This window comes from Furipterus horrens, unplaced genomic scaffold (genome assembly GCF_987537825.1).
Source record: "Furipterus horrens unplaced genomic scaffold, mFurHor1.1.pri manual_scaffold_7, whole genome shotgun sequence".
NCBI classification, from domain to species: domain Eukaryota; kingdom Metazoa; phylum Chordata; class Mammalia; order Chiroptera; family Furipteridae; genus Furipterus; species Furipterus horrens.
The window spans coordinates 111,787,518-111,815,019 of record NW_028327177.1 but is presented as its reverse complement, the minus strand read 5'-3'; the positions used below and the strand labels follow the sequence as shown (position 1 = coordinate 111,815,019).

Here is a 27,502-nt window from a genome sequence, read left to right as displayed (position 1 = left end):
CTTTCTCTCTTATTTCTTTGAAATCAATTCCAATTTTTTTAAATTAACACTCTTCTCATCTGTGTTCATGCTGATCAGAAATTCTGACTCTAGATTAAAAGATCTTATACTAGACCAAAAATTCTCACCAGGAGGACACAAATCTCTTTTGTTTTAAACTCAAGATTTAAGACCAAGGCCAAGCAAATACTAAAGATTTATATCAAAATATATATAATTTTCTTCAGCAATTTGGAAATAATTATAAATTTTGGGGAATAAAGGTTCTACTTTATACATGATTAAAGTTACTGTATAGAATAAGAAACTACAATAAGCACACTCAACCCAAATTTACTGATGTAAACTAAGAAAGAAATCTTAAGGACTCTCATTTATACCTCAATATATCTTTGTTCATGTAATGTTTTCTGTATTTCAGTTCTTACTGAAAGTATAAACAAGGTATTTTTCCCTCTTTCAATAAAACTAGTAGAAAGCACAGTATTTTGTAATGTAAACATCTATAAATAATAATTTAAATACACATAAGTAGGTACATAAAGGCCATTTTTTCTTAATAAGTGACAATAAAACCATTATATATAATTTTTTACATATATATTTGAATATCATCACAAAAATAGCAACAATCATATATTTATTTACTGGATCTGCCCTAGACTATCTGTAAAATATGTGATACACGTGGATAATGCCTTTGGAAAATTATTTAGGGGATATTGTGAAGGCAATTAACATCAAAAACATCCAAGTTATTTTAAAACCACAAGCTTAACATCAGCAAGTAGACAAAAAATAGCACAAGCTAAGTGTTTACTAAAGCTAAACATGTGAAGAATGGTAGGTACCTTCGGAAATAATTGAATAGAGGCTGTAGAAATTGCTATTAGAACACCTAACTTCCTTTAGCACTTCAGTTATAAATAACTTATAGGCAGCTCATACTTTTATTTTAGCACTAATCAGTGGCTTTTATAATCTGTTGTGGAGAAATTAAACAAAATAAAAATATTTACTGCATAATTTCCTTCTATTTATCTAAAAGTAACTGTAGTATGGCAACTCTGTATTTTCCCTTCCACAGTATGTACTAACATGGAGGAGGTACCCAGCTCACCTTAGCATGTGATAACTTCCGATCAATAGAATGTAAACAGAGAGACCAAAAGCTTCTATGAAGTAGGTAACTGCTCTCCATCCTCCCCTTCCACCCACTGAAAGCAAACAAGACTGAGGCTCTAGGGAAAAATAAGCAGCTATAAAATGGAAGAGCATGGATACCTGAGTATCATGTGAAGGAAAAATGCCTACCACTAATTCTGGTATTGGGTGGTTACATAAATGCAAAATTAATGTCTATCATGACAAATATTTCAATATTTGAAAATTGACCTCCGGCCAAGATGGAGGCGTAGACAGACACGCTGCGTCTCCCTCCACAACTAAAAAGGAATACAACTACCTCAAAACTAGAAACAACCAGAAGTTCCAGAAAATCAACCTGCAGAGAAGTCCAACAAAGAAAGATATAAAGAAGAAACACTCATCCAGACAGGTAGGAGGGGCAGAGAGTACGCAGTGTGGTGGTGGCAGCAGCGGCTGCAGTGGAAGGCCAGCAGAGAGCACAGGTACATGTTTTAAAAAGTCAGGAGGGACACCTGGTGAGTGTTCCCAGTTCCTCACCAGACCACACAGCTAATGGTCCCAGCACCAGGGAAAACCAAGCCTCATTGCTTTTGACTGTGCAAACCAGTGGGGGTTGGCATGGAGGCAGAAACTGCCGGTCTCTCAGCACAGTCTGCTTATTTAAAGGGCCCCCACGGTCCTAGAATGTCCACAGACCCACCCACTCTGGGAACAACAGCCAAGGCAACAGCTAGAGAGGCACCAGTCCCATACGGAAGTGGGAGAAATTCCTGGAAAAGGGGCGAGTGCTGAGCAAGCGGCATTGTTTCTTCTCAAACCCCTCCCCGAAATACAGTGCCACAACGTGGTAAAACAGGTCACCCTGTTCTGACGAATCCCTAAGGCTCTGCCCCTTAAAACATAACAGGAGCAACAGCTCTACCTAAGACACAGAGGCAAACACACACAGGAGACTTCTGCCAAGATGGAGGCCTAGACTGACATGCTTGATCTCCATCTACAACTAAGAAGAAATACAACTACTGCAAAACCAGAAATAACCAGAGGTTCCAGAAAATAAATGGAAATCCAATGTATAAAGTTATAAAGAAGTGGTGCTCATCCGGATGGGTAGAAGGGGAAAAGCCGGGGCAGAGAGGTAAAGCTGTGCTGGTGGCGGCAGCAGTGGCGATAGCGGTAAGCAGAGACACCTGTATTTAAGGAGAGGCAAGAAGCATCTGGGGAGCACCCCTGGCTGCAGACCAGACCTGTCAGCTCGTGATTCCAATACCAGGGAAGGCAGAACCCCATTGCCTCGGACTGTGAGGCCCAGAGTGGGTGGGGATGGAGGAGGAGGAAGCTCACGGTCTTTCAGCAGAGAGTGAACAGCAGGAATCCATCTTGGACCCCCAAACCCACACAAAATGCCACAGTGTGGTGAGAAAGGTTGCCCGGTAGTGATGAGTGCACAGGGCTCCACCCCTTAAAGCGTAGGAGGTGTGACAGCCCCACCCAGGAAGTAAAGGTAAACACAAAATGGACAGGATGGCACAGATCATGATACAGATCCCAGTAACGCAACTGACCAGACAGCAAATATCTAATCTAACAGCTTGGCAGATAGGAAATCTTTCTGAGGCACAGTGCAGAGCTCTGGTTATAAGAATGCTTACAGGCCTAACAGCAAATCTTAAACAAGACAGGGAAGGAATGAAGGCTAGTCCTGCTGAAAGGTACAAAAACACATATGAAACTAGTGGTGGGGGAAAGAAAACCAGGGACCAAATCAACAAATCGGAACACAAAGAAGGAACAAACAGTCAACCAGTGCAGAAAGAGGAAATAAAGTGAGGAAAATGAGAAGAGGCTCAGAAACCTATGGAACAGCTATAAGCAAGCCAACATCCGAATCATAGGGTTGCCAGAAGGTGAAGAAGAACTAGAAATTGAAAAATTATGTGAGAAAATAATGAAGTAGAACTTCCCTAACTTGGGGAAGGAAATAAACTTACAAGTCCAGTTAGCAGAGTTCCAAAAAAACTGGACCCAGGGAGAATGACACCAAGACACATTATAATCAAAATGTCAAAAATTAAGGATAAAGACAGAATCTTAAAAGCAGCAAGACAGAAGAAGAGAATTATGTACAAAGGGATCCCAATAAGACTATCAGCTGACTTCTCAAAAAAAAAAAAAAAAAAAAAACCTCTGCAGGCAAGAAGGGACTGGCAAGAAATACTCAAAGGAATGAAAAACAAAAACCTACAACCACAATTATGCTACCCAGCGAAACTGTCATTCACAATAGAAGGGCAGAGAAAGTGCTTCCAGGACAAAGTAAAACTGAAGGAGTTCATCACATCCAAACCACTGTTATATGAAATGTTAAAGGGACTTGTTTAGGAGAAAGAGGATCAAAACTACGAACATTAAAATGAAAACTGTATCACAACATCCAACAACACAAGCTAGTGAATGGAAACAAAGGCAAACTAAGTAGGCAACGAGAGTGGAAAAAGAATTATAGGTATGGGGAACATTTTGGGGGGAGGTCAGCGATGGGGGGGAGAAGGAAAAGGGAGGGAGATGGTACAGGAATTAAGAAGCATAGTAGGAGTGAGTGGAGTAGACAGGAAGATGTTCAGAAGAACTATATGCACAACCAATAGGCACAGACTAAGGAGGGGGAACAACTGGAGGGAGGGGGCTCACTGGGTGGAGGGGAACAAAGAGAAAATAAATTGAGACAACTATAACAGCATAATCAATAAAGCATATTAAAAAAAAGTTTAAAAAATATTTAAAAATTATTTTTTATAGCATGTAGTATTACTTAGGCAGTTGTTAAAATTGCTGGGGACAAGTTAAAATATTCACAAAGTTAATTTCAGAGAGACATTCTAATTATGTAAAAAACCAAGAACTCACCCTTAAGTAACTATTAAACTATCATTTGAGGATTTTCAAATAGCTACAAAATAAAATTATCATTTTATAAGCACGTGCACACACACACACACTACCTAGGAGAAACGCAGTTTGCATTTAGAACTTTCTGTCTCTTTTTCTCAAATAACCTAAGAGTTTTAAGGTACTAAACAAATTATGAAACATCCTGGACCAGTTCCAAATGTCAGTTTAAGATATGCACAAGATGAAGATATGTGATCTTGGCGCTTACGCAGTGAAGAAGATCAAAGGTAATCCAGCTGAACCTCTAAATGGAAACAAGAATGATTTTTATGGAAACATAATCATATGTGGAAAAAAACATGGGCTAGAAAACTTGAACATTTCTGAAGATCAAATTAAAATACCTTGATTTTAAGATATGTGCTATGGTTTGATAATAACTTGATAAAACTCTTCCATTTATCCACTTAGTATTTGTGAAATTCCATTTATTTCATTTGTCTCTGACATACAACCTCCTTAAGTTCAAAACAGAAAGTTTATATGTTTGTTTTTTTTGTTTGAGGGGGTACTGGAATAATCTGACACAAGTTCAAATTTTATCTTTTGCTATATGTCTTCTTCATACTTTATTAAACACCAATAAATTTATTACAGTAAAAAAGTAACAAAAATTACTGAAGACAAAATATGTATATTTTTAAATAATAAAACATTAATAACAGCTGTAATAAAGATGAGCTGAAGAATAAATGCATATTTCTGGACAGTCTCCTCTCAAATAAATGTGTTTAGGAATGTAAAATAAGATGCTGTTTTAACTGAGAAGCATTTAGTGTTGGTGGTATAAGAGAGAGTAATATGGCTATTATGCAAGTCCAATAAAGCCAAGTTTTCTTCTCATCAACAAGACCACAATAAACTAGTAGATAATTTAAAATGAAGCAGCTAGTCTTCCTTTTGTAATGAGATAGAGCAAATCAAGTAACTTAAATTCAAGAAAGAAAAGCACTGTTCTTCACTTAAATTCATTTAAGCCTTCAAAAGGTATTCCATCACTTTTAAATGATCCTGGGATGTTATCTTAACCTTTTATTTAGAACATAATAAAAAATTCATTCAATGGAAACTTCTTGTACCTGCCTTTACTTTAAAAAGTCAATGTTGTTCCTGAACCAAGAAGGAGAAGGAATATTAGAAACAGTTCTTCAAGAAAGGCTGGGACATGAAGCCAGAAAGAGAGGAAGCCTTGGGATCAGAACTGTTATGGTGGAAGGAGAGGGAGAAAAGGTGGGGAGGTGGAAGTACCTGTCTTGAGCCAAGAATTAAATTTCACCCTGAAGTGGTCCTAAATCCTATCTTCTTACGTTCCCCACTACAAACCTATGGTAGGTTATATATTCAACTCCCCCAATCCTTGATCCCTACCTTCTTGTACTTCCCCAACTTCCTCCTGAGGGTAATCACCAGGATTGCAATGCCAGCAACAATGGCCACCAGTAACACCATGATGGCAACACTGGGGATATTTGTCAAATGTTTCAAGGAGGGGCAGGGATAAATTTCTTATTTATGTAGAGATTTTCAGCACGGGACCTCCACTGAAGTGCCCATCAAGACTGCTACAATTATTCGTCCCTAACCGTCCTCTAAAAATAGGCAGAGCCAGCAATGTCCATCTCACTGAAGGTCTTTTGAGAGCTGTTCTGTTGCTGTTTCATATAGAAGGTGGGCTGCTTGTAGTGGACAACCAGCATGTACTTGGAATGTAGCTTGTAGCTGACACAAAAGAGCCACTGTTGTTCAGCTTCCTAGTCTGAGTTTAAAGGCACAGGATTCCTGGCAGTGATGCTTTGGTAACAAGTGTTGTATTGTAGGCTCAGGTTTTCCTTTTCTTCTTTTTTTTAATCCTCAAATGAAGGCATGCTTATTGATTTTTAGAAAGAAGGGCAAGGAGGGAGAGAAACATCTATGTGAGACACTAACATCAATCAGTGGCCTCTGATACGCACCCCCAATGGGACTCAACCTGCAACCTAGGCATGTGCCCTGACTGGAAATTGAACCAGCTGCCTTTCAGCTTACGGGAGGTGTTGCTTCAACCAAAACTGAGCCATACTGGCCAGGGCAGGTTTTCCTTTTCTACATAGCATGGATGCCCATAAGGTTTCGTCCATGAACACAATAACATCTGGTTGCACTGGTGAGCTGTCAAACACCAATTCTGTCACATTTGGGTTGTACAGATAATCAATGTCCACAAAGACATGCTTGCTACCTTTCATCAGATCTGGCCACTGACCTATGCTTCTACTTGCAGGAACCTAGAAGTCTAGAATAAAGCAATTCACCTCAAGGGCCCACTGACTAGCACCTAGAGTACACTCACTTATCCCATCTCCTCATCCCTAAAACATCAACTTATTCCTGGGACATGTGGAGTGTGATGTGACTGGCTGTCACCATTAGTAGGAACATTAGGCCCAGATTCCCCACCTGGGTCAGGACAGATAAGTGAGAATTTGACAAAACAGAAAGATATTCATAGGGCTTGGATAGGACCTAATGTCTACTCTCTGGGTGACAGCCTGCATTTGTAATACCTTAGCAGCTACTTCTTTTTGATATGAAAAAGTTATTTTTGAAAAACATCAAAACTAATAGCTGCTGAAGTTATAATTGTGTGTAGTTTAATAATTAAAGTGTTAACAATTAATTATTTGATAATCTACCTATCATGGAAAAATCATATACTTTACCTTCAGCTAAACTTTATGTAAATGTTGTTTTATGTTAAACTACTTTTGGTGGGATTGCAAATTGGTACAGCCACTATGGAAGACAGTATAAAGGTTCCTCAAAAAATTAAAAACAGAACTACCACATGACTCAGCAATTACACTTCTGGGTATATATACAAAGAAAACAAAAAGGCTAATTCAAAAAGATATATTCACCCCTATGTTCACTGCAGCATTATTTACAATACCCAGGATATGAAAGCAACCTAAACTCATCAATAAATAGATAAACAAGATGTGTTTATAACGGAATATTACTTGGTCATAAAAAAGAATGAAATATTGCCATTTGTGACAACATGGGTGAAGCCAGAGGATATTATGCTAAGTGAAATAAGTCAGACACAGAAACACAAATATCACATAATCTCATTTGTAGGTGGAATCTAAAAAGATAAAACACAAAACAGAATAGAAACAGGTTCATTGACATAGAATAAAGTGATGGTTGCCAGAGGAAAAGGGCAAAAAAAGTCAAGGAGACTAAGGTAAAAATTCCGGTTTTAACATCAATTAAGTCATGGTGATGCAATGTACAACATAGGGAATATAGTCAGTATTGTAATAACCTTGCAGTGTCAGACTTCTGGTAATCACTTCATGAGATATGTAAATGTTATACACCTGAAACTAATGCTGTACACTATGCTGTATACCTGAAGCTACTATAATACAATATATTAGCTATATTTTATTTTCAAATTTTAAATTATGTTCCTAAAAATCAGAATACATGTTTTAAAATATTTTATTATTTTAAATCTCGTATCCAATATCTTACACTGTAGTGGTCATAGCTACAAAAACATAGTTTTCGTATTCCACTTATATATTAAGTCTATTCAATATATAAATAGAGTTTGTTTAGTTCTTCATTAAAGTATTTCCTTCCTTCAATGTTTTCTGGCCACCTTTGTAATAAGTTTCATTTCAGTCAATGGTACAGTTACGTGCTACTGAACCACAAGACTATATTCTAAAGATGCTTTATTAGGCGACTTCATCATTGTGCAAACATCATACAGTGCACTGAATCAAACCTGGATCATATAGTCTATTATTGTAATGTAATGTGCTATGCTGTTACCCACTGGCACTGCAGGAGGTTTGTTTACACCAGCATTGCCACTAACATATGAGTAATGCATCATTTTGTGATGTTACAACAGCTACAACGTCACTAGGCTATAAGAATTTTTCAACTCCATTATAATCTTATGGGACCACTGCCATGAATGCTGCCCATCACTGACCAAAAACATGATTATGTGGTATATGAATGAATATTTGTTTTCCCCTCTAATCTCTCATTAGCATTACTACACTTCTTAGGCATTTTTCAACCGTTTTAATACTTCTTTGAAACTTTTACACTTTTCAGTGAACATTGAAAAATTAATATAAACACTTCAGTTCACTCTATTAATGGCTCAATAATGCATACAATTCCTGTACTCTCACTATATAATTGTCAAATACAAGTTAACAGATGAGATTTTAATAAGTTCACAAGTGCTTTTTCACTTTCCTTGGTGTAGTCACAGCTAAATCTTGGGGAAGGATTCCTATATATTTGAGAGATTTGGCACAAAACCCACTTGTTGGTCAAAAACTAGATCAATGTCTTATAAAAGTTCATAGTGTTACATCAAAACAAAGCTTCCTTCTCTAGGGAGAGAACATGAATAGTCACAGACTATCCTCTAAGACACCTATGTCTTTCTCATTCATACTTAAACCAACAAAATCAATTTTACCTTCACAGTCACCTGTCAAAAGCAAACAGAAGACCAAACTGTGTCATTAAGCATGCTTCATTTATAGACTGACTCAAATTCCTTATCCACAAAAGTTATCATCATTACACTAAGACCAAAATGAGTTTTCTTAGCATTAATCAACACTGTAAATGGTATATTAACAGTTTGTAACGATATATTAACAGATTATATGATTAGCAAGGAGAATTTCCTTTCCCTTTTATGATCTTAAAGTCTATGAGGAAGGGTCAGACAAGTTTAGTTTATATTGTATCTCTTGCACCTAACCCCTAACAATCAGCTCCTAATAAATTTTTGTTGAATGAATAAACTATAATCCAGCTTCATAAGTTGACATCTGGGGTACAAAATGCAAATATGAACTACAGAAGTTCAGTTAAATGCTTACAAACTCATAAGTACTAAAACAACAACCAGAAATCATCTTAGCTACCTTCCTCTATCTCATCTTTCAGATTCATTCCATAGCCTTAATATTTGTAGAATCTGTCGCTTCCTCTTCATCTTCACTGACATTCTTTAAATTCTAACTCTTGTTACTTCCCAACTGGATCAGAAAAAAGAAGCCTCCCAATTGCTTTCTCTGATTCTAACCACATACCCACAAATTGTTTTCAGAACAGTATTTCTAAAAATGCTAATATGCTCAAGTCATTTTATTTCTAAAATGCCAACAATTTCACAAAACTAGTCCCTGTCTTAACTCTATCTTTACTAGGGCATCTATGATCAGCATATAGATTTCATGTTTACATATCTTGTTTCTGCTATAAGAAACGCCCTCTGCAACTGCCCAGGCTAACTACTTGTGTTTCAAGTCTCAGTTCAAGTTTTATCTACACTGGCAAGTCTTCTATGACCCTGTATTCTAGACAGAACTAAGTGAATTCAGTGTTTTCAACCTACCCTGTACATTTCTGTTAACTAAAGTATTCTATAACATGTTTCCCATGAGACTAGATTCCATGAAGGCAGAACTGTGGTTTTATTCTGGTACAACTATCTAGCACAGACTCTGATTATAGGAGGTACATGATATCTACTAAGCTAGTAAAACCGATTCTTTACAATTCAGATACAAAGACGATGCTTCAGAAACACCTATTTTTATTTCAAATAAACGAGATAGACAAGAAGCTTTTGCTCATCCAGCCTCAACAATACTTAATATTTTATTAACTATATTTGTTTCTTTTTGCTTCCTTTTCAGTTACAGCTGTAGCACTCCACACATAAACACTTGTCTGGTCCCATTCTCTTTATCCTATCTTCTCAGTAAGTAACCAATATCAAAAACTAGATGTTCAGTAATTTTATGTATGTCTAAGTATGTTTATACTTTATATAAGTAGTACAATGTCTTATATATCATTTTGTAGCTTGCATTTCTGCCCTAAAATGCATTTCTGACATTTATCCATAATCCTACCCAGAGTTCAAGTTTACTAATTTTAAATGCTATATAGAATTTAAGTGTTTGAATATACTACATTTTATTTATCTTATTGTCCTGTTTATAAGTATTTGGTATTTTTTACTTTATTTTTCTTTTTTGCTATTACAAACAAGGAACACTACACATTTCTAGGTAAGCCTCTTTTATAAACATACACAAAAATTTCTTTAGGTTATATCTAGGAATTAAATTGTGTTTCTTCAAAACAGTCTCAGTTAAAAGAAAAAGAAAAAAGCAGCTTTCACAGTGTAGGCATTCATTAAATATTTACTAAATGAATAAAAAATGGAGAGGTCATTCAACTTTTCTTGATGCTGTCCAATTTTCTTCCAAAGAGGTTATACAGATTTGTATTTCCACTAGGTGCTACTCTACAGTCTTACTGACTCTTAGGATCTTCAAGCCATTATGTTATTCAATATTATGAGTATGAAATATTTTAATATGTTCCACTGAAAATCTTATTCACTTTTCTTTAGTACTTTCTTAATGGGCTCTTATTCCTATTACATGTTCTAAGTGGTTATTATTACTATATAGAAGGCTCTAATGTTAATTTTCTCTCTAGGAATTTTGAGGAACACCCTCATTAGCTCTAATAGTCTATGGTGTATCAAAATTTCTGAAACTGATAATTTTTTATCTCCTTTTTTAATTGTCAAAATTTTTATTTCTTATTTTCTTTTATAAAGTACTGAATAGTAGTCAATACTCTACTGCTTGGTCCTGGAAAAAGATCTAAATTTCTCTGTTAAAAATGGCATGATCTTCTCATACACGTATCACTGATAAAATTGCTTATGTCTTTGAACTGATACTCAAATGGCATATCTCCTCTACAAATTCTACGTTTTCAAAGAAGTAACTGGTCATTCATTGTAAGAGATTAGATAATTTTAAAACTGCATAATATGAATGTGGTTGAAAATCACATACACAGGTTCATTTATGTTCATATATTCCATTTGTATAATAGCATCTTCTTTTGTGTTCACATGTTCTAGAGAGGAGGATTTTTTTTAACTATGCCTAATATGTAAGTAATAAATTAAAATATCTAGATGAAAATGATATGATGTGAGCTGTGGGTTTTGGGGCAATAACGATTACCAAGATAAGGAGCTTCCCTCTTGTTCCTAATTCATCAAGAGTTATTGTTCATCACGAATATCAGCTACATTTTGTCTAATGATTTTTTTAAACATCCTATATCAATTCAGATAAGGATATGTTCTTCTTCCCCGCTACAACATGATTATTTGGTTTAGCACAATCAAAGATTTTCTAATGTTAAACCATTCTTGAAATCTTAAAATAAAACTTCCAGATCTTGATAATATAAGGAACTCAAATGAATAACATTTTGATTTAGTTGACCCTTTCTACCATTTATTTTTCTACTTAATTTCCATTTCTAATTTTATTCCTTTCTTCCTAATGACTTAAGGTTTGTTGTTTTTGTTCTTTTTTTTTTTTTAAGTTTCTACTGCTTTTGTTAATAATACATTTAAGACTGTATATTTATCCAAGCAGTGCTTTAACTGGCCACAATATTTTCATTAACATTACTTTCATTAACATTCACATTTCCTATTTATCACATGAATTATTTAAAAGTGCTTTTCTACACTTGGAAGTAGAATGTAATTTAGAAGAGGAATTTATTTTGCGTATTTCAACATCACTTGCACTATGATCAGGGGACAGAGTCAGGCATTCCTTGACAAAATATTTCAAGATTTCCTTTTAATCCTCAATATTCTGTAGTTATACTATACTATTAACAGTTATATAATTATTTTCACTTGTTCATTTCTGAGAACTCTGGTATCTGAGAAAATGTGTCTGGAAATTACTGAAATTATCTCTTTAAAAACTATGTTTTGGAACATACTCTATTCCGCCTGATTTCTTCTCCTGGCATACTTTGGAACCTGTTAGTCCATACCAAAGTCCCTCAATTTCTTTCATATTTACTTCTTTATTTCTGTGGGATACATTCTAATGAATGTCAAATCCTGAATTCACCCTTTGATGACATGTAATGCTCTTTTTCCCTTAGTAAAATTAATTTACTAAGTTTATCTCCTTTTTTGTATTAGATAGAATTTTTTATTTCTTCTTCCTACCATCTTAAGTGTACTTATTATTTTTATTATTCTTCTCTCTCCATGTTTTTGTGATTACCTCTGCTCATCCTTACCACTCCACTGCAGTACTAGAGCATACTATGTGGGCTTAGTACTTCCTGCTCTAATATTGGGGATTTTTAAAGACCCAGTCACTAACCAAGTAAGCAGACATTTCAATTCAGATCCTGGCTACAAAGATTATCCCTTCTCCCTTCCCTCAGTCCTTGATTTCTCATTTCTCATTAGTTTTGATATTAACTTATTATCTAAACTAGGATCCTCATGAGTATTAGAGGAATCTCTATTAAAAACTAAACCTGGCTGGTGTGGCTCAGTGGACTGAGCACTGGCCTGCAAAACAAAGGGTCACAGGTTTGAATCCCAGTCATAGAACATGCCTAGGCTGTGGGCCAGGTACCCAGTTGGGGGTATGTGAGAAGCAACTAATTGATGATTCTCTTGCACATCAATATTTCTCTCCCTCTCTTTTACCACCCCCCTTCCCTTCTCTCTAAAAATAAATCGATAATATCTTTAAAAAAAAAAAAAAAAAACACATGAGCCAGCAAATCCTCCCCCTGCAAAATAAAAAACCTCACATGTAGGAAAGTGAACAAAAGAAAATCTAAGTATGTAAATGCAATTTTAGTGAATATTAGAAGGACAAGGATTTTCCTTCACACTGTATATTTTTCTCCCTACCTGATCCTTCTAGAATTTGGCATTCTGAAGAAAGAAGTAATGACATAAGATTCTTTGCATAAAACTAACAAGACCAGTTGTTAATAGAGGTTTTGTCGACCAAGACTTTGAATGGAATGTCATGCCTAAAGGAGGCATGTATGGGCTCTGGCTGTTACCAACAAGCCCTGAAAAACTGGGATTGACTTTCAAAGGTAATAAAAAACCATGAAAAAAAAGGCCTGGTACTTTGGTTGGTTGTGTGGTTCATGGCAATCTTTCCAGGGAAGAACCAAAGGTTGCTTTCCTGAAAGATGGCTAGAAGGGACCTTAAGGCACAATGGAAAACCAGAAGGACTTGGAAAAGACAGGTGTTTACAGGCAAGGCTGAATGGCAGGCATGTGGCTCAGCTTCTGTGCCCTGAAGGGCAAACTGAAGGTCACCCTAAATGTTCCTTGTGTAAGTTCCAGCAAAGCAGACGTAAAGATCATATGTGATCATTTGCTGCTCTTGTTGTGCTTATGCAAATGAACAGGATAAATTAAAAATGGACTTAATGCAGTCGCTTTAATGACAAGGGGGTGATCTTAAAGAGAAAAATCGAGATTCAAGGAAAATCACAATGCTCAGTGGTAGACTATAAAGTAGTGCAGCTAACTGTCTTTAAAGTTTATTTTCATTTAAAGTTTGTTTTCATTTGAAAGTTAAACTAGGTCCGTGACATTATCAAAGATGCTTAATTTACAGGCAAAAAGAATGTCAAATGCCTTGCAACTGGATGTCTTTCCAATAAGACAGTCTTGCAGATTTAGAGACTGGTTTGTGGGTTATATTGCATAAATTAACAAGTGTGTTCTGTTTTTCATAGGGCATAAGCCTATGATCTCATTACCTGAGTGATTGTACATATAGGCCTCACTTAATCCTGTCTGCATCGCTGCCTCCTGAGACTCAATGGTTTGGCTGAACTAAGTGGCTGGGCAGGTGAAGTATGGGGTGGTCTGTGGGCTTCACTTTAAAACTGGTTTCTCTTTTCTATCCTAATGGCTTGGACAGAAAGGGTCCAGAGGTCTGAGATGGGGGAAACCTAAAATATTCCCCTCAGCCCAAACTAAGTATAGTTGGCAAAAAGGGTTTTAAACAGGTGTGACATGTCTTGCACACTTTCCTCAAAAGAAGCCTTTTTTTCCCTAATGTGGGACATTGAAAAATTAGTCTCTGCCTTTTTTCATCTAGTGATGATGGATTGAATGATGCCTTTTAACCCTGTTGCCAAATCTGCAGCCCCCAGAATACAACAAGGATGCCAGTCGGTTAAAACAAGCATGCCATTGTCCGGCACAGCCAACTAACCTGGAGTCTGCAGGATCCTTCCCCAGGTGGGAAGGCCACCTCTCCCATCCACACCTTATTAGAGATTTCTGGACCCAAGGGTAGGTAGGACAACGACCGTGTCTAGCTTGAAGCAGCTAGAGGAGCATGAGATATTTGCCCATTGTCCTCTATAAGATTATAAAGGGTCTTAAGTCTGAGAGGGGGGGAATTGTTATAGAGCGGGGGTCCCCCCCAAAATAAATTAATTTAAAAAAAAAAACCTATATGGATAATTGCATGAACTGGGAGTATCAAGAGTAATCTGATACTCAACATAAGCCTTAGCCTATGCAGTTAGCAGCAGCTTTCTTCAGTTGCCTTTGCAAACTCTTGGCTGCAAATAACTGCTTCTCTATCCAAATCCTCTTCATCCTTTGTAGCTTTTCTTAAATATAACCCACAGAAAATTTTCATTTCTAAACTCATTAATGTCTGTGTATTAATAATTTAAATATTTTATCTATCATTTCTTTACATTTGAAACAAGAAGGTAATCAACAGTAAAATTAATATGCCACACCTTCAATAAAAGACCCTTATCAATTTTTAAAACATGCAGTCCCATTGTTCAAAAACCCTTTCAGGAATTTATGTTACAAAAACACACCCACATGTACATTTTATGTGAGCATATAAAAATATTCAAAGAAGTACTATTTTAATAGAAAACAACTATTCTAAAATAGTTATTTTACATATACTTCACTTTGAAGAATAAAGCAGCTCAAATACAAACTGGTAAATAAAGAATGACCCAGTCATGTTAGAGTAAGACAAAATATTAAAAATTATGAGGTAAATTCATAGGGGGAAAAAGCCCACAACAGAATGTTGAGTGAAAATAATAACATAAATTTGTAAATTAATTTGAAGATAGCTAGGAAGATAAAATATAATATGAATTAAAAAATTACAGCAAAGTAAAAAAATGTTTGGGGCAAATGTTAATAAGAGAAAAAGCTGAAAAAGTGGTTCAAAACCAATTATGAAAAGCAGAAGGCTGACTACTAACTTTACGTTTCATAAAATATGGATTCAAAATAATTTAAGTAGAGAGTGATAGTATAAAACAGCATTAGGGAAAACTGATCTGAATGAAGAATATAGAACATAGTGGACAAAAAGAAATAACGTATTATTTACTATTTATTTCAAATACAGATATTTTGTTCATATTAAATAAAAACTGGTATTGAGCATTAACACAACATGCATTAAAACTATCTTTACATAAGTAAATACCTCATAAGGTTTTATATGAAAAAACTTTTGCATAAAAATAAACTTCCTTCACTTTTCTGCTTGTATTTCCAATACAATAAGGTAGACCTCAAAAATATTTCTGTAGCTTGTTAACAATCTCTCTACTAAAGTATAACAAAAAGTTGTTATACTTAATAGCTAGAAGTCAATCTATTTTTAAATTATGCTTCCATATTTACAAATTGTCCATTGCTTTGGATAACTGGGAATTCAGTATTTCTTTTACCATCTAGCATCATCTCACTACTCCACACCCCTCCATTCCTACACCAATTTCAAAACCCCTGAACATATCAATCTGATAATACGTAAAAAGCAGTAAACACTCAACTCTCTTAAGGAATTCAAAAGGAAATACAGACAGAAAACAGAAAGTTTGCTAAGGAAAAAAAAAAGGTTGCTTGCTTTTAGTTCTAAAAGTAAATCTGTTTCATAAATTACCAAAATTTCAAACTCAAACATATGAGTTAGAAAATAAAAAAATATATATATACCATTTTCATCTTTGTAGCTGGAAAATCTTAAATATAAAATATCCAATTGCTAGCCGTATTTCTGGTGAAATATAAATTAGTACAATTTTGGGGAGAGTAATATGATATTTATGCCTCTCAGAGTGAAATACCTTATAACCAAATAATTTCACATCTATTATTTCAAAATGAAAATTGTTTATCCTTACAGTATGAAGACAATACAAATGTGCTCTTGCAGACGAGTTGGTGATATTTGTTGAGTGAATGAAGAGAAGAGATAAAAAGGTTATAAAAGATCACACACACACACACACACACACACACACACACACACAAAATAACCATAAAATATTAATTGTGGTTATTCCTAATTCACTAATTATAAATGCTTTTTTATACATTTTCTTCTTTCAATGCACTTATTACCTACATTAAGTTATGATTCTAAATATATATATATCATGAGCCCTGGCTGGTGGGGCTCAGTGGATTGAGTGCCAACCTGTGATCCTAAAGGTCGCTAGTTCGAATCCCAGTCAGGGCACATTCCTGGGTTGTGGGCCAAGACCCAGTTGGGGGTGTGCAAGAGGCAACTGATCGATGTAGGTCTTGCACATAGATGTTGCTCTCCCTCCCTTCCCCTCCCTCTAAAAATAAATAAAATATTTTTTAAACAATAAATTATATATATGTATATATACATATATTTATATATATAATTATTGAGGCAATAAATATTCTCTTAGGCAGCTCCTATCATAATATGTAAGCCATTTTTACTCAGCACAATATACTCTAAAGTGTATCTTGCTATTAAACAAAACACCTTTCCCTGACACTACAAAACAAGCAAAGAAAAACCTTTAAGGACAAACTTCCTGAATACACAATCAACAAGAGTACATAAAATATCAATATATACACTAACATGTTCCACACAGATTATTGACTTTAATGCTTTACAAATGAAATAAAAACACTTAAAATTTACCTGCATTGCACTTTTCCCCAGTTTCACCACTTCAAATAATGTGACAGGCTCCCCTTCGCCATTCTGTTGAGGGTGCCCATTAGCTCTTCCACGGCCTGGTCCTCTAATTCCAGCTTCAATTCTACTTTTCTCTCCTGGAGATTTTCGAGGTTTCTTATTTGTAGACTGAGTAAAAACATACAGAAAAAAAATAATTGTAGGCATATTTTACTTTAGGCAGAATGATCTCAAATTATGTCTGATTCTGTGAAAGATAGTACTAGTAAAAGTGAGAGACATAATCCCTGACCAAAGGAAGGCTAACAATTTGTTTTCAGTAATAAAAAAGTACAAATAGCAAAGAGACAGCTAATTTATATAAGGCATAAAAATAAGCTTTAAAAAAGGATTTAGTATTTTGTACAATAATAATGCCAAGGCTGAAATTTTAACTATGTCGCCTCGTGACATATCTTTCTTCATACCCTCCTCAATACTCTCCTTTCCTCAGAAACATGTTTGATAAAACTACTTGGAAATGCTGCATATTTGACTTCTCCCTCTACTGAAGTGCTCAATTATTTCTCAGCCAGTCACGCAACAAATATACACTGAACATATTTGGAACCATTCTAGGTACTGGAACTATGGGTATAAATAAAGCAAACATTCCTGTGCCAATAGAGTTTACATTCTTTAATTAACATCCCAACTCCAAATTCACCCTTATTTGCCCCACTTTCTGATGCTGGAGCTTGACCCTGTAAACATTTTTCTTTTATCATGTGCTGCAATGTTAGGCTTTGTAACTAGAGGGCACTGGAGCAACACTACAAAGCATAGCATGGAGGGGCTTCTCTCACCACTAAGAGTACCTGTTGCCTTCATTTTCTATTCCTGTGTCCTTAGTCCTTTCACTTTTCTTAGTAAACAGCCTTACAACCATTTTTGTCTTTGATTTTATACACAATGAGTTTACAGCTTATACTTAAAATTATTTTTAGAAGTTTTAAATTTACAAAAAAATTGTGAAGACAGTAGAGAGAATTCCCAAATACATCACTTCTAGTCACCTCTATTATTAACACCTTACCATTTGTATAATCCATTCATTACAATTAATGAACCAAGACTAATACATTAACAAAAGACCATATGTAAGATTTTCTTTGTTCATGCCTAAAGACCCTTTTCTTTTCCAGGACTCCACCCAGAATACCCGTATGACATTTACACTGAGTCGCTTTCAAGTTCTCTTAGCTGTGACAGTTTTTAGACTTTTTTGATTTTTGGTGACCTTGACAATTTTGAGAAATTAATTGTCAGGTATTTTGTACAATGTTTCTCAACTGGGTTTATTTGTGGTTCTTCTCATGACTAAAGTTGAATTATGGGTTGGGAAAAAAAGATGTGAGAGATAAAGTGTTATTTAAAATGACTATTACTGTTGACCTTAATGAGTTGGCTGATGTGTTGTTTTTGAGGTTTTGCCAATGCAAAGTTACTTTGCCTCCATTTTCAAACAAAGTCATTACATGCACTCACATTCAAAGGGTGGGGAACTATACTCCACCTCTTTGAGGGAGGAATACTTACACATATTATTTGCAATCCTTCAGTATGGGAGATGTCTATTCTTACTCAGTCTATCATTTATACTAATGTAAGTTAATCAAGATTTATTTTATACTTTATATTATAATCCCAATACTATTTTATTTTGTTGTTCAATGTGTTTCAGCTTTGGCCATTGGGAGAGCTCCACTTAGCTCCTATGTCCATCTGACATATTCCCATCAGTGTATGTGAATGTGTATGATTTTTAAACAATCTGTAGTCATAAAATTTATTCTTTTTCTGTAAAGTTCAATGGGTTTTGACAAATACATTGTGTCATGTATGCATGATTCTAGTATTACAGAGAAAAACTGCACCACCTTAAAAAAAAAAAAAATTGTGCTCCACTCATTCAAACCTATTTCCCTTTGACAAACACCGAATTTTTAAAAATTGCCACTAGTTTTATCTTTTACAGATAGTCATATGATTGGAATTAACAGTATGTATCCTTTTCAGACAATTTGTATTTAAGAGTAATCCATGACTTTCAGTGCGTAAATAGCAAATTTCTTTTTATTTCTAAATAGTATTCCATTGTATAAATGCACATTTTGTCATCAGTTTACCTAATGATGGATATTTCAGTCACCATTTTTGACAACTAGTCATAAATCTGTTAAACACATTCACATGCAGGGTTTTGTATGGACCTAATTTTCTAAGCAGTATAAACACATAGGAGGACAATTACTGAATCATTTGGTAAAACTATATTTAGGTTTATACAGAACTGCCAAATAATCTTCCAAAGTGGCTATACCATTTTGCCTTCCCACCAGCAAAGAGTAAGAGTTCCTGTTCCTTCACATCCATGCTACGAAATTGGTATTGTCAGGTTTTTGGATTTCACCCATTCTAATGGTCTCTCATCTTAATCTGAAATTCCTAAAGGACACTGTAATAATTAATAATTCTTCACATCAGCTTTTTCTGTTCAAATTACTGGTGAGGATTTTGTCTGAGTGGATTAATTCTGTGTTTGCACTGTTCAACATGGTAACCACTAGGCTCATGAAGCTAAAAATATGGCTAGTCAAAACTGAGACGTGCAGTAAGTATAAAATATCCACAGACTTGTGAAGATTAGTATGAATAGCATATAAAATAACTCAATAATTTTATATTGATCATATAATGAAAAATATCTCTTATATAAGTTAAATTATATTAGTTAATTTTACCCATTTTGTTTTATCTTACTAGAAAATATTGACTTGCAGGTGTGGCTCACATCACATCTCTGTTGGACAATGCCACTCTATTCTAATACTATAACCACAGCAATCTTTATAACTGAATCCTAATCCTATCACATCCTTATTTAATATCTGATCATCTATGACCCTCACAACCATCAAGTTAAAGTCCAAATTCCTTGGCAAATAAGGATGTCAGTTACTACCTCTTCAACCATCTACTACAGATGCATTTCTACAGCATACAATCCTGCTATACTATTAATTTAAAGTTGACTGAAAAAAATCGTTTCACACGTTCATCCTGTTTAGCTGGACTCTAAATCCTGGCTCCTAACAAGTCTTGTATTTGTGCTCATTCTTTGGAGTAATAGACATCTTCTTAGTATTGTGCACACATGCACGTGTGTATTAGTGCATGAATATGTGTATAAAGAATAGAGAGGGAAAATGTTATTTGTCTTTATTGAATAGCTAATACATTCACATGGCTAAAATTCAAAAGATGGTTTAAAAGTTTAACCCTGGCTGGTTTGGCTCAGTGGATTGAGCGTCGGCCTGCGAGCTAAGTGTCGCTGGTTCGATCTTCCAGTCAGGGCACATCAGAGAAGGAAAACTCTGACTCCAAAAAACCTCCGCTGCCTTGCGGCATACCTCTTCAGGGGAAAGGCTAAGGGAGTAAACCCCGACAGAAAATCCGGAGCCGGAGTCCCTAAGGCGGTTTGACGTTGTAGTCAACACCGGCAACTCCTGCGGCGCACCTGAAGCCAAGCTGTATTGACTCCGTCTTTCCCTTGGACCCTTCAGCTGCGAAGAGAGGGGGGGTCTGCTGCATGGGCAACAGCAGACCCTCCATATCACCCTGCCCAGGCTCTGTAGCTTCAGCTTCACTGGAGAGGACACTCCAGCGTCATCGCAAGATGTCGATTCAACACGGGAGGAGACAGATACCGTGTCACTCCCGAGTTGGACTGCACAGCCATTCTCGGCGGTGCAGATAGACTCTTAAGAAGCTACACCATCGTCTCTCGAGACGGACGGCTGCCGCCGCCGCCGCCGGTTTAAAAGTTGTAAAATAAAACTTGCCCAACCTGCCCTCAAGCCACAACCTTATTTTCTAAGAGGCAACTAATTAATTCATTATTCTATGTTCTTTCAGAGACATTTAAACATAATAAAAACAAATGCAAAAAAAAAATTTTTTTTCAGACATAAATGGAAACCCATCCCAATTACATGAATTGGAAAACATAGTATTGGTAAAATATCAATACCACTAAAAGTGATTAGCAGATTCGATGTAATCTCTATCAAAAATTCAAAAGATCCTACCTTTGCAGAAATAGAAAAACCCTATCTAAAACTAACAGAAAATCTCAAAAGACCTTGAGTAGCCATAACAGACTTCAAGAAAGAACAACACTGAAGGACACACAATTACTGACTGCAAAACTACAGTAATGAAAAGTGTGGTACTAACATAAAGGCCAACAGAAGAGAAGAAGAGAGTAGAAAAATAAACTCTCACATATACAGTTAAATAATTTTTCACGGAAAGTGTCAAGACCACTCAACAGGGAAAGTGAAAAATGGCAACCCAGAGAATATATTTGCAAATCATACATCTGATAAGAAATCAATATCCAGAACATACACAGAACTCTTAAAACTCAACAAAAAAACAAACAACAGATTAAAAAATGGGTAAAGGACTCACCCGAATAAACATTTCTCCAAAGATGATAAACAAATGGTCAATAGGCATATTAAAAGACTCTCAATATCACTAATCAATAGAGAAATGTATATCAAAACTACAATGATGGGTCTCCTACAACAGAAAGTAACACCACAAAGTGAAGGAGTCAAAGGAGATCAATCTAAGAAGCAGAAACAAACAAGAAGAGTCATCTAAAATGGACAGAAAAGAAACAACCCCCAATTGAAAGGAAAGGAGAAATCCCCAAGAGGAGTGCTAAATGAAATAGAGGCCAACAAACTATCAGACATTAAGTTCAAAATAATGGTTATAAGGAAGTTTAATGAGTTCAGTGAGAACTACGAAGAACTTGAGGGAAGCTAGAAGGAACTTACTGCAAACTACACCAGTATGAAAAACATAGAAACTATCAGTAAGAGCCAGGAAGAAATGAAGAATACAATTTCTGAATTGAAGAACAGAGTACAAGGAATTAAAAGCAGGATAAATGGAACAGAGAAATTTCGGCAAGTTAGAGAACAAAGTAGAAAAAATTCCCAGACAGAGCAACAAAGCGAAAAAAGACTGATAATGAATGAAGAGAGTTTAGTAGAGCTGCAAGACAACATGAAATGTAATAAAATTAATATCATAGGGATAACAGAAAGAGGAGAGGAGAAGCAAGGGATAGAAAACCTGTTTGAAAAAGTAATGACAGAAAACTTCCCTAACTAGATGAGATAAAAAGTTTTGAAACTCCAGGAAGCACAGAGAGTCCCAATGAAGATGAACCTAAAGAACCCCAATCCAAGACACATCATAATTAAGAGGGCAAAATTCAAAAACAAACAGAATTGTAAAGGTAGCAAAGGAGAAACAGCTAATAACATACAAGGGAGTTCCGATAAGACTATCTGATTTTTCCACAAACAATACACGGCAGAAGGAAATGGCAAAAAATATTCCAAGAAATGAAAACCAAAGGCCTGCAACCAAGACTACTCTACCCAGCAAGGCTTTCATTCAAAATGGAGTTTCCCAGACAAAAGAAGACTTAAAGAATACATCTCCACCAAGTCAGCATTGCAAGAGATGCTAAAGGAACTGCTTTGACAAGATGAAGGAGAGAGAGGAACACAGGTCCAAAAAAGAAAAAGAGAAAAAGGTAATGAATACCAATAACAAGCTTACATGTAAATGGATAAAATGCCCCAATCAAAAGACACAGAGTAGCAGAATGGATAAGAAAACATGACCCACATATATGCTGTCTACAAGAGACCCAACTCAGAAAAAAAGGTCTACAGACTGAAAGTGAAGGAATGGAAAAAAATATTCCAAGCAAACAGACATGAAAAAAAGCTGGGGTAGCAATACATACACCAGACAAAATAGATTTCAAAACAAAGGCCGTAAAAAGAGACAAAGAAGGATATTTCATAATACTTAAGGAACTATCATTCAAGAAGATATAACTCTTGTAAAGATATATGCACTCAACATAGGAGCACCCAAATATATAAGGAAAATCTTGGAGGACTTCAAGAAAGATAGGGACAGCAACACACTCATAGTAGTGGGATTTTAACACACCACTGTCAACAATGGACAGATCTTACAAGCAAAGAAAAAAAAAGGAAATTCTTTATTGAATAATACTCTCGATTAAATGGACTTAATTGATACATACAGAACCTTTCACGCCAAAGAAGCAAAATATACATTCTTTTCAAATGCACATAGAACATTTTCAAAGATAGACCACATGGCAGGACACAAAACAAGCCTCAACAAGTTCAAGAAAAATAAAATCATATCAAGAATCTTCTCAGATCACAGTGGCCTGAAACTAGAAACCAACCACAAGAAAAAAAATCAAAAACATGCTAATTTATGGACATTTAATAACATGCTATTAAATAATGAATGGGTTAAAAATGAGATCAAGGAAGAAATCAAGAAGTTTCTGGAAAAAAATGAAAATGAACAGATAACACCCTAAAACCTATGGGACACACACAGCAAAGGCAGTCCTGAGAAAGAAGCTCCTAGCAATACTGGCCTACCTTAAGAAGATAGAAAATTTTCAAATAAACCACCTAACCCTACATCTACAAGAACTAGAGGAACAACAACAAACAAAGCCCAGAGCAAGTTGAAGGAAGGAAATAATCAAGATCAGAGCAGAATTAAATGGAATAGAGACTAAAAAAACAGTTCAAAGGATGAATAAGTCCAGGAGCTGATTCTTTGAAAATATAAATAAAATCGACAAGCCTTTAACCAGTCATCAAGGAAAAAAAGAAAAAAAAAAAAAAAAGGACATAAATAAGTAAAATCAGAAACAAAAGAGGAAAAATCACAACCGATATCACAGAAGTACAAAGGATTATGGAAATTGCTATGAGCAACTATATGTCAAGATTTGACAATCTGGGTAAAATGGACAAATTTCTGGAAACATATGTTCTTCCAAAACTGAATCAACAAGCAGAAAGTCTAAACAGACAACAACTAGTGAAACTGAAGCAACAAGCAAAAAACTCCTAGCTCACCAAAGTCCCAGTCCAAACACTTTCATAGGTGAATTTCACCAAACATTTACAGGAGAACTAATTACTATTCTTCTCAAACTATTCCAAAATATTCAAGAAGAGGAAGACTCCCGACCTTTTTTTATATGACCAGTATTATCCTAATGCCAAAACCAGGTCAAGACACAACGAAGAAAGAAAACTGCAGGCCAATATATCTGATGAACATAGATGCTAAAATCCTAAACAAAATATTGGCAAACTGGATCCAGAAATACATTAAAAAAATCATACAGCATGATCAAGTGGGATTCATCTCAGGGATGCAAGGATGGTATAATATTCACAAATCAATATATGTAATACACCACATAACCGAAATGAAAAACAAAAATCACATGATCGTATTAATAGATGCTAAAAAAGTATTTGATAAAGTACAGCACCCATTTATGATAAAACCACTCAGCAAAGTAGGAATAGAGGGAGCATACCTCAACACAATAAAGGCCATATATGAGAAACCTTCCACCAACATCATATTCAATGGGCAAAAACTAAAAGCTTTCCCTCTAAGATCAGGACCAAGATGAGGGTGTCCACTTTCTCCACTTCTATTCGACATAATTTTGGAAGTTCTAGCTACAGCAATCAGACAAGAAAAATAAATGAAAGGAATCCAAAATAGAAAGAAGGAAGTAAAACTGTCATTATTCACAGATGACATGATAGTGTACACAGAAAACTCCATAGGCTCCACCATAAAACTGCTCAACCTAATAAGTGAATATGGCAAAGTAGAGGGTTACAAAATAAATATTCAGAAATTGAAGGCATTTTTGAACACCAACAATGAAATATCAGATAGAAACTAAGGGGGAAATCCCATTTACTATACCAATAAGAAAAATAAAGTACGCAGGAATAAACTTAACCAAGGAGGTAAAAGACCTGCACTTGGAAAACTACAGAACACTGAAGAAATAAATTAAGGAAGATACAAATAAACGTAAGCACATACTGTGTTCATGAAATAGAAGAATTAACATTATTAAAATGTCCATACTACCCAAAGCAATTTATAGATAAAATGTAATCCCTATTAAAATATCTATGACATACCTCACACATCTAGAACAAATATTTTAAAAATTTATATGGAACCAAAAACGACCCCGAATAGCAACAGCAATCTTGAGAAAGAAGAACAAACGAGGAAGGAACAAAATACCTGATATCAAACTATATAACGAGGCCACTGTAATCAAAACAGTCTGGTGCTGGCATAAGAACAGACACACAGATAAATGGAACATAAAATAGAGCCTAGAAATAAACCCATGTCTCTATGGTCAACTAATATGTGATAAAGGAAGCAGTAGCATAAAAAGGAGTAAAAATAGCCTCTTCAATAAACGGTGTTAGGAGATTTGGACAGATAGATGCAAAAAAAAAAAAAAACTAGACCACCAACTTACACCACACACCAGAATAAACTTAAGATGGATAAAAAACTTAAATGTAAGCTGTGACATCACAGAACTCATAGCGGAAACAATAAGCAGGAAAATTTCAGATATCCCATGCAGCCATGTTTTCACTGATATATCTCCTAGGGTAAGAGAGATAAAGGAGGAGAAAAGAGAAGATGGTGGAGGAGTGAGGAGAGGCTGTGCTTTCTGGCTCCCGAGACCCGCCTGTAGTTTGGACTAATTGCAGACAGAACATCTCGGTGAGCAGCTGTACACTGGCAGGAGTTGAGCCTTGACACTGGTGGATTAGAGAAAACCATCTGGGAGTGACCTGTTTGGTGAGGATAGCAGAAGAAAAAGGGACAAGACGGGATTTCTGACTAGGTTGGCTCCCTGAGCTGCGGCTGGAAGTACTCAAAGACTTATTAGCGACCACAGACTTCCCCAGAGAGGAATCAGAAGGAGAGTGGATCTCTGCCCACTGGCAGAGCCAGGAGTGGGCCAGGTGGCATCTGGCGCTGAAAGACAAGAAATAGCGCACTGCCGTGCATGTGAGAACGTGATTTTCCTTTATATTTTTCTCTTGTGTACTGCGTAGAGGGGAGGAAAGGTTAGGGGTGATAGGACATTCTTGAGGAGCACAGGCGCAGAAGCGCGCTCGCCCACTCCCCAACCCTCCCCTTGGGTAGCGCAGGAGCGCACAGGGAAGTGCCCTAATATACTGGCGCAGGCGCGCAGCCAGTTCGCTGGCGTGCGTCCGGGTGCCCCTCGGACACACCCCAACAGAAACAAGATCAGTGCCCCAACAGGCGCACGGAGGGCCTGCTGGGCACGCAGAAGCCCATGCGCAGACACCCCTGGACAGCCCCGGTGGGCACAGCCCACTTGCGCTAGCTCTGTTCATGCCCGCCCAGGCGGGTGCAGGAATGGCGGGCGGCTGCGGCATGGGAACAGCAGGCGGTGGCAACTCACAGACACTCACTTCCACCATGCACAAATGCACTGGCCACCGCGGGCACTTGGGAGTAACCCGGGCTTACGACCAAGACCGCACTCAGGTGCACACCACTGCTGCAAGGATCAGGAACCTCTGGCCCACCGCATTAGACCAGCTGTGGATCCAGAAAAAGAAGATGGCATACAAAGGCTGAACTGAGTAAGAACTTCCCTTTTGTATATATATTTTTTAATTTTTATTTCTATTTTAGTTTTTTTATTTGTATTATATTTTTTAATTTCTTATTTTTAATTTTAATTTTTACTTTTATTTAAAAAAATTTTTTAACTATCTCTTTCATTTGTTTCATACCATCTCTCCTCATCCTTCCTCTTTAATTTTTGTTTGTTTTGTTTAGCCTCCCTTTCACACTAAATAGAATATACTATATAAATCTAATACTATACAATTCCAAATGGAGTCCCTAAGGCGGTTTGACGTTGTAGTCAACACCGGCAACTCCTGCGACGCACCTGAAGCCAAGCTGTATTGACTCCGTCTTTCCCTTGGACCCTTCAGCTGCGAAAAGAGGGGGGGTCTGCTGCATGGGCAACAGCAGACCCTCCATATCACCCTGCCCAGGCTCTGTAGCTTCAGCTTCACTGGAGAGGACACTCCAGCGTCATCGCAAGATGTCGATTCAACACGGGAGGAGACAGATACCGTGTCACTCCCGAGTCGGACTGCACAACCATTCTCAGCGGTGCAGATAGACTCTTAAGAAGCTACGCCATCGTCTCTCGAGACGGACGGCTGCCGACGACGACGACAATGTAAATATTACCTACTGTCTTGCATAGTCTCGACACTATTTGCTACTATTACTAATCTATCATCCCCTCTCAAAAATCATACTTTTCCTCTTTAAAAACAACTCTTATCTATTCTTCCTATAGTATAAAAGCCCTAACCTCTCTACATTTATATTAATACTGGCTCATTTGCTGACAATAGCGGAATAGAGGGTGGGGGATATTTTTGAGGGTGTGGGTTTCCTGCCTGCGCTGT

The 27,502-nt window shown here is 36.3% G+C and overlaps 1 protein-coding gene across 3 annotated transcripts in view; it reads right to left on the bottom strand.

Annotated features, from left to right (window-relative positions):
* STAG1 (STAG1 cohesin complex component) overlaps nucleotides 1-27,502 on the bottom strand; it is a 382,246-nt gene that overhangs the window by 223,143 nt on the left and 131,601 nt on the right. For all 3 annotated transcript variants that reach the window (XM_090284291.1, XM_090284293.1, XM_090284292.1), the window contains exon 4: nucleotides 16,998-17,162. In XM_090284291.1, the coding sequence (XP_090140417.1) occupies nucleotides 16,998-17,162 (165 nt within the window). The remainder of the gene's footprint in view (nucleotides 1-16,997; nucleotides 17,163-27,502) is intronic.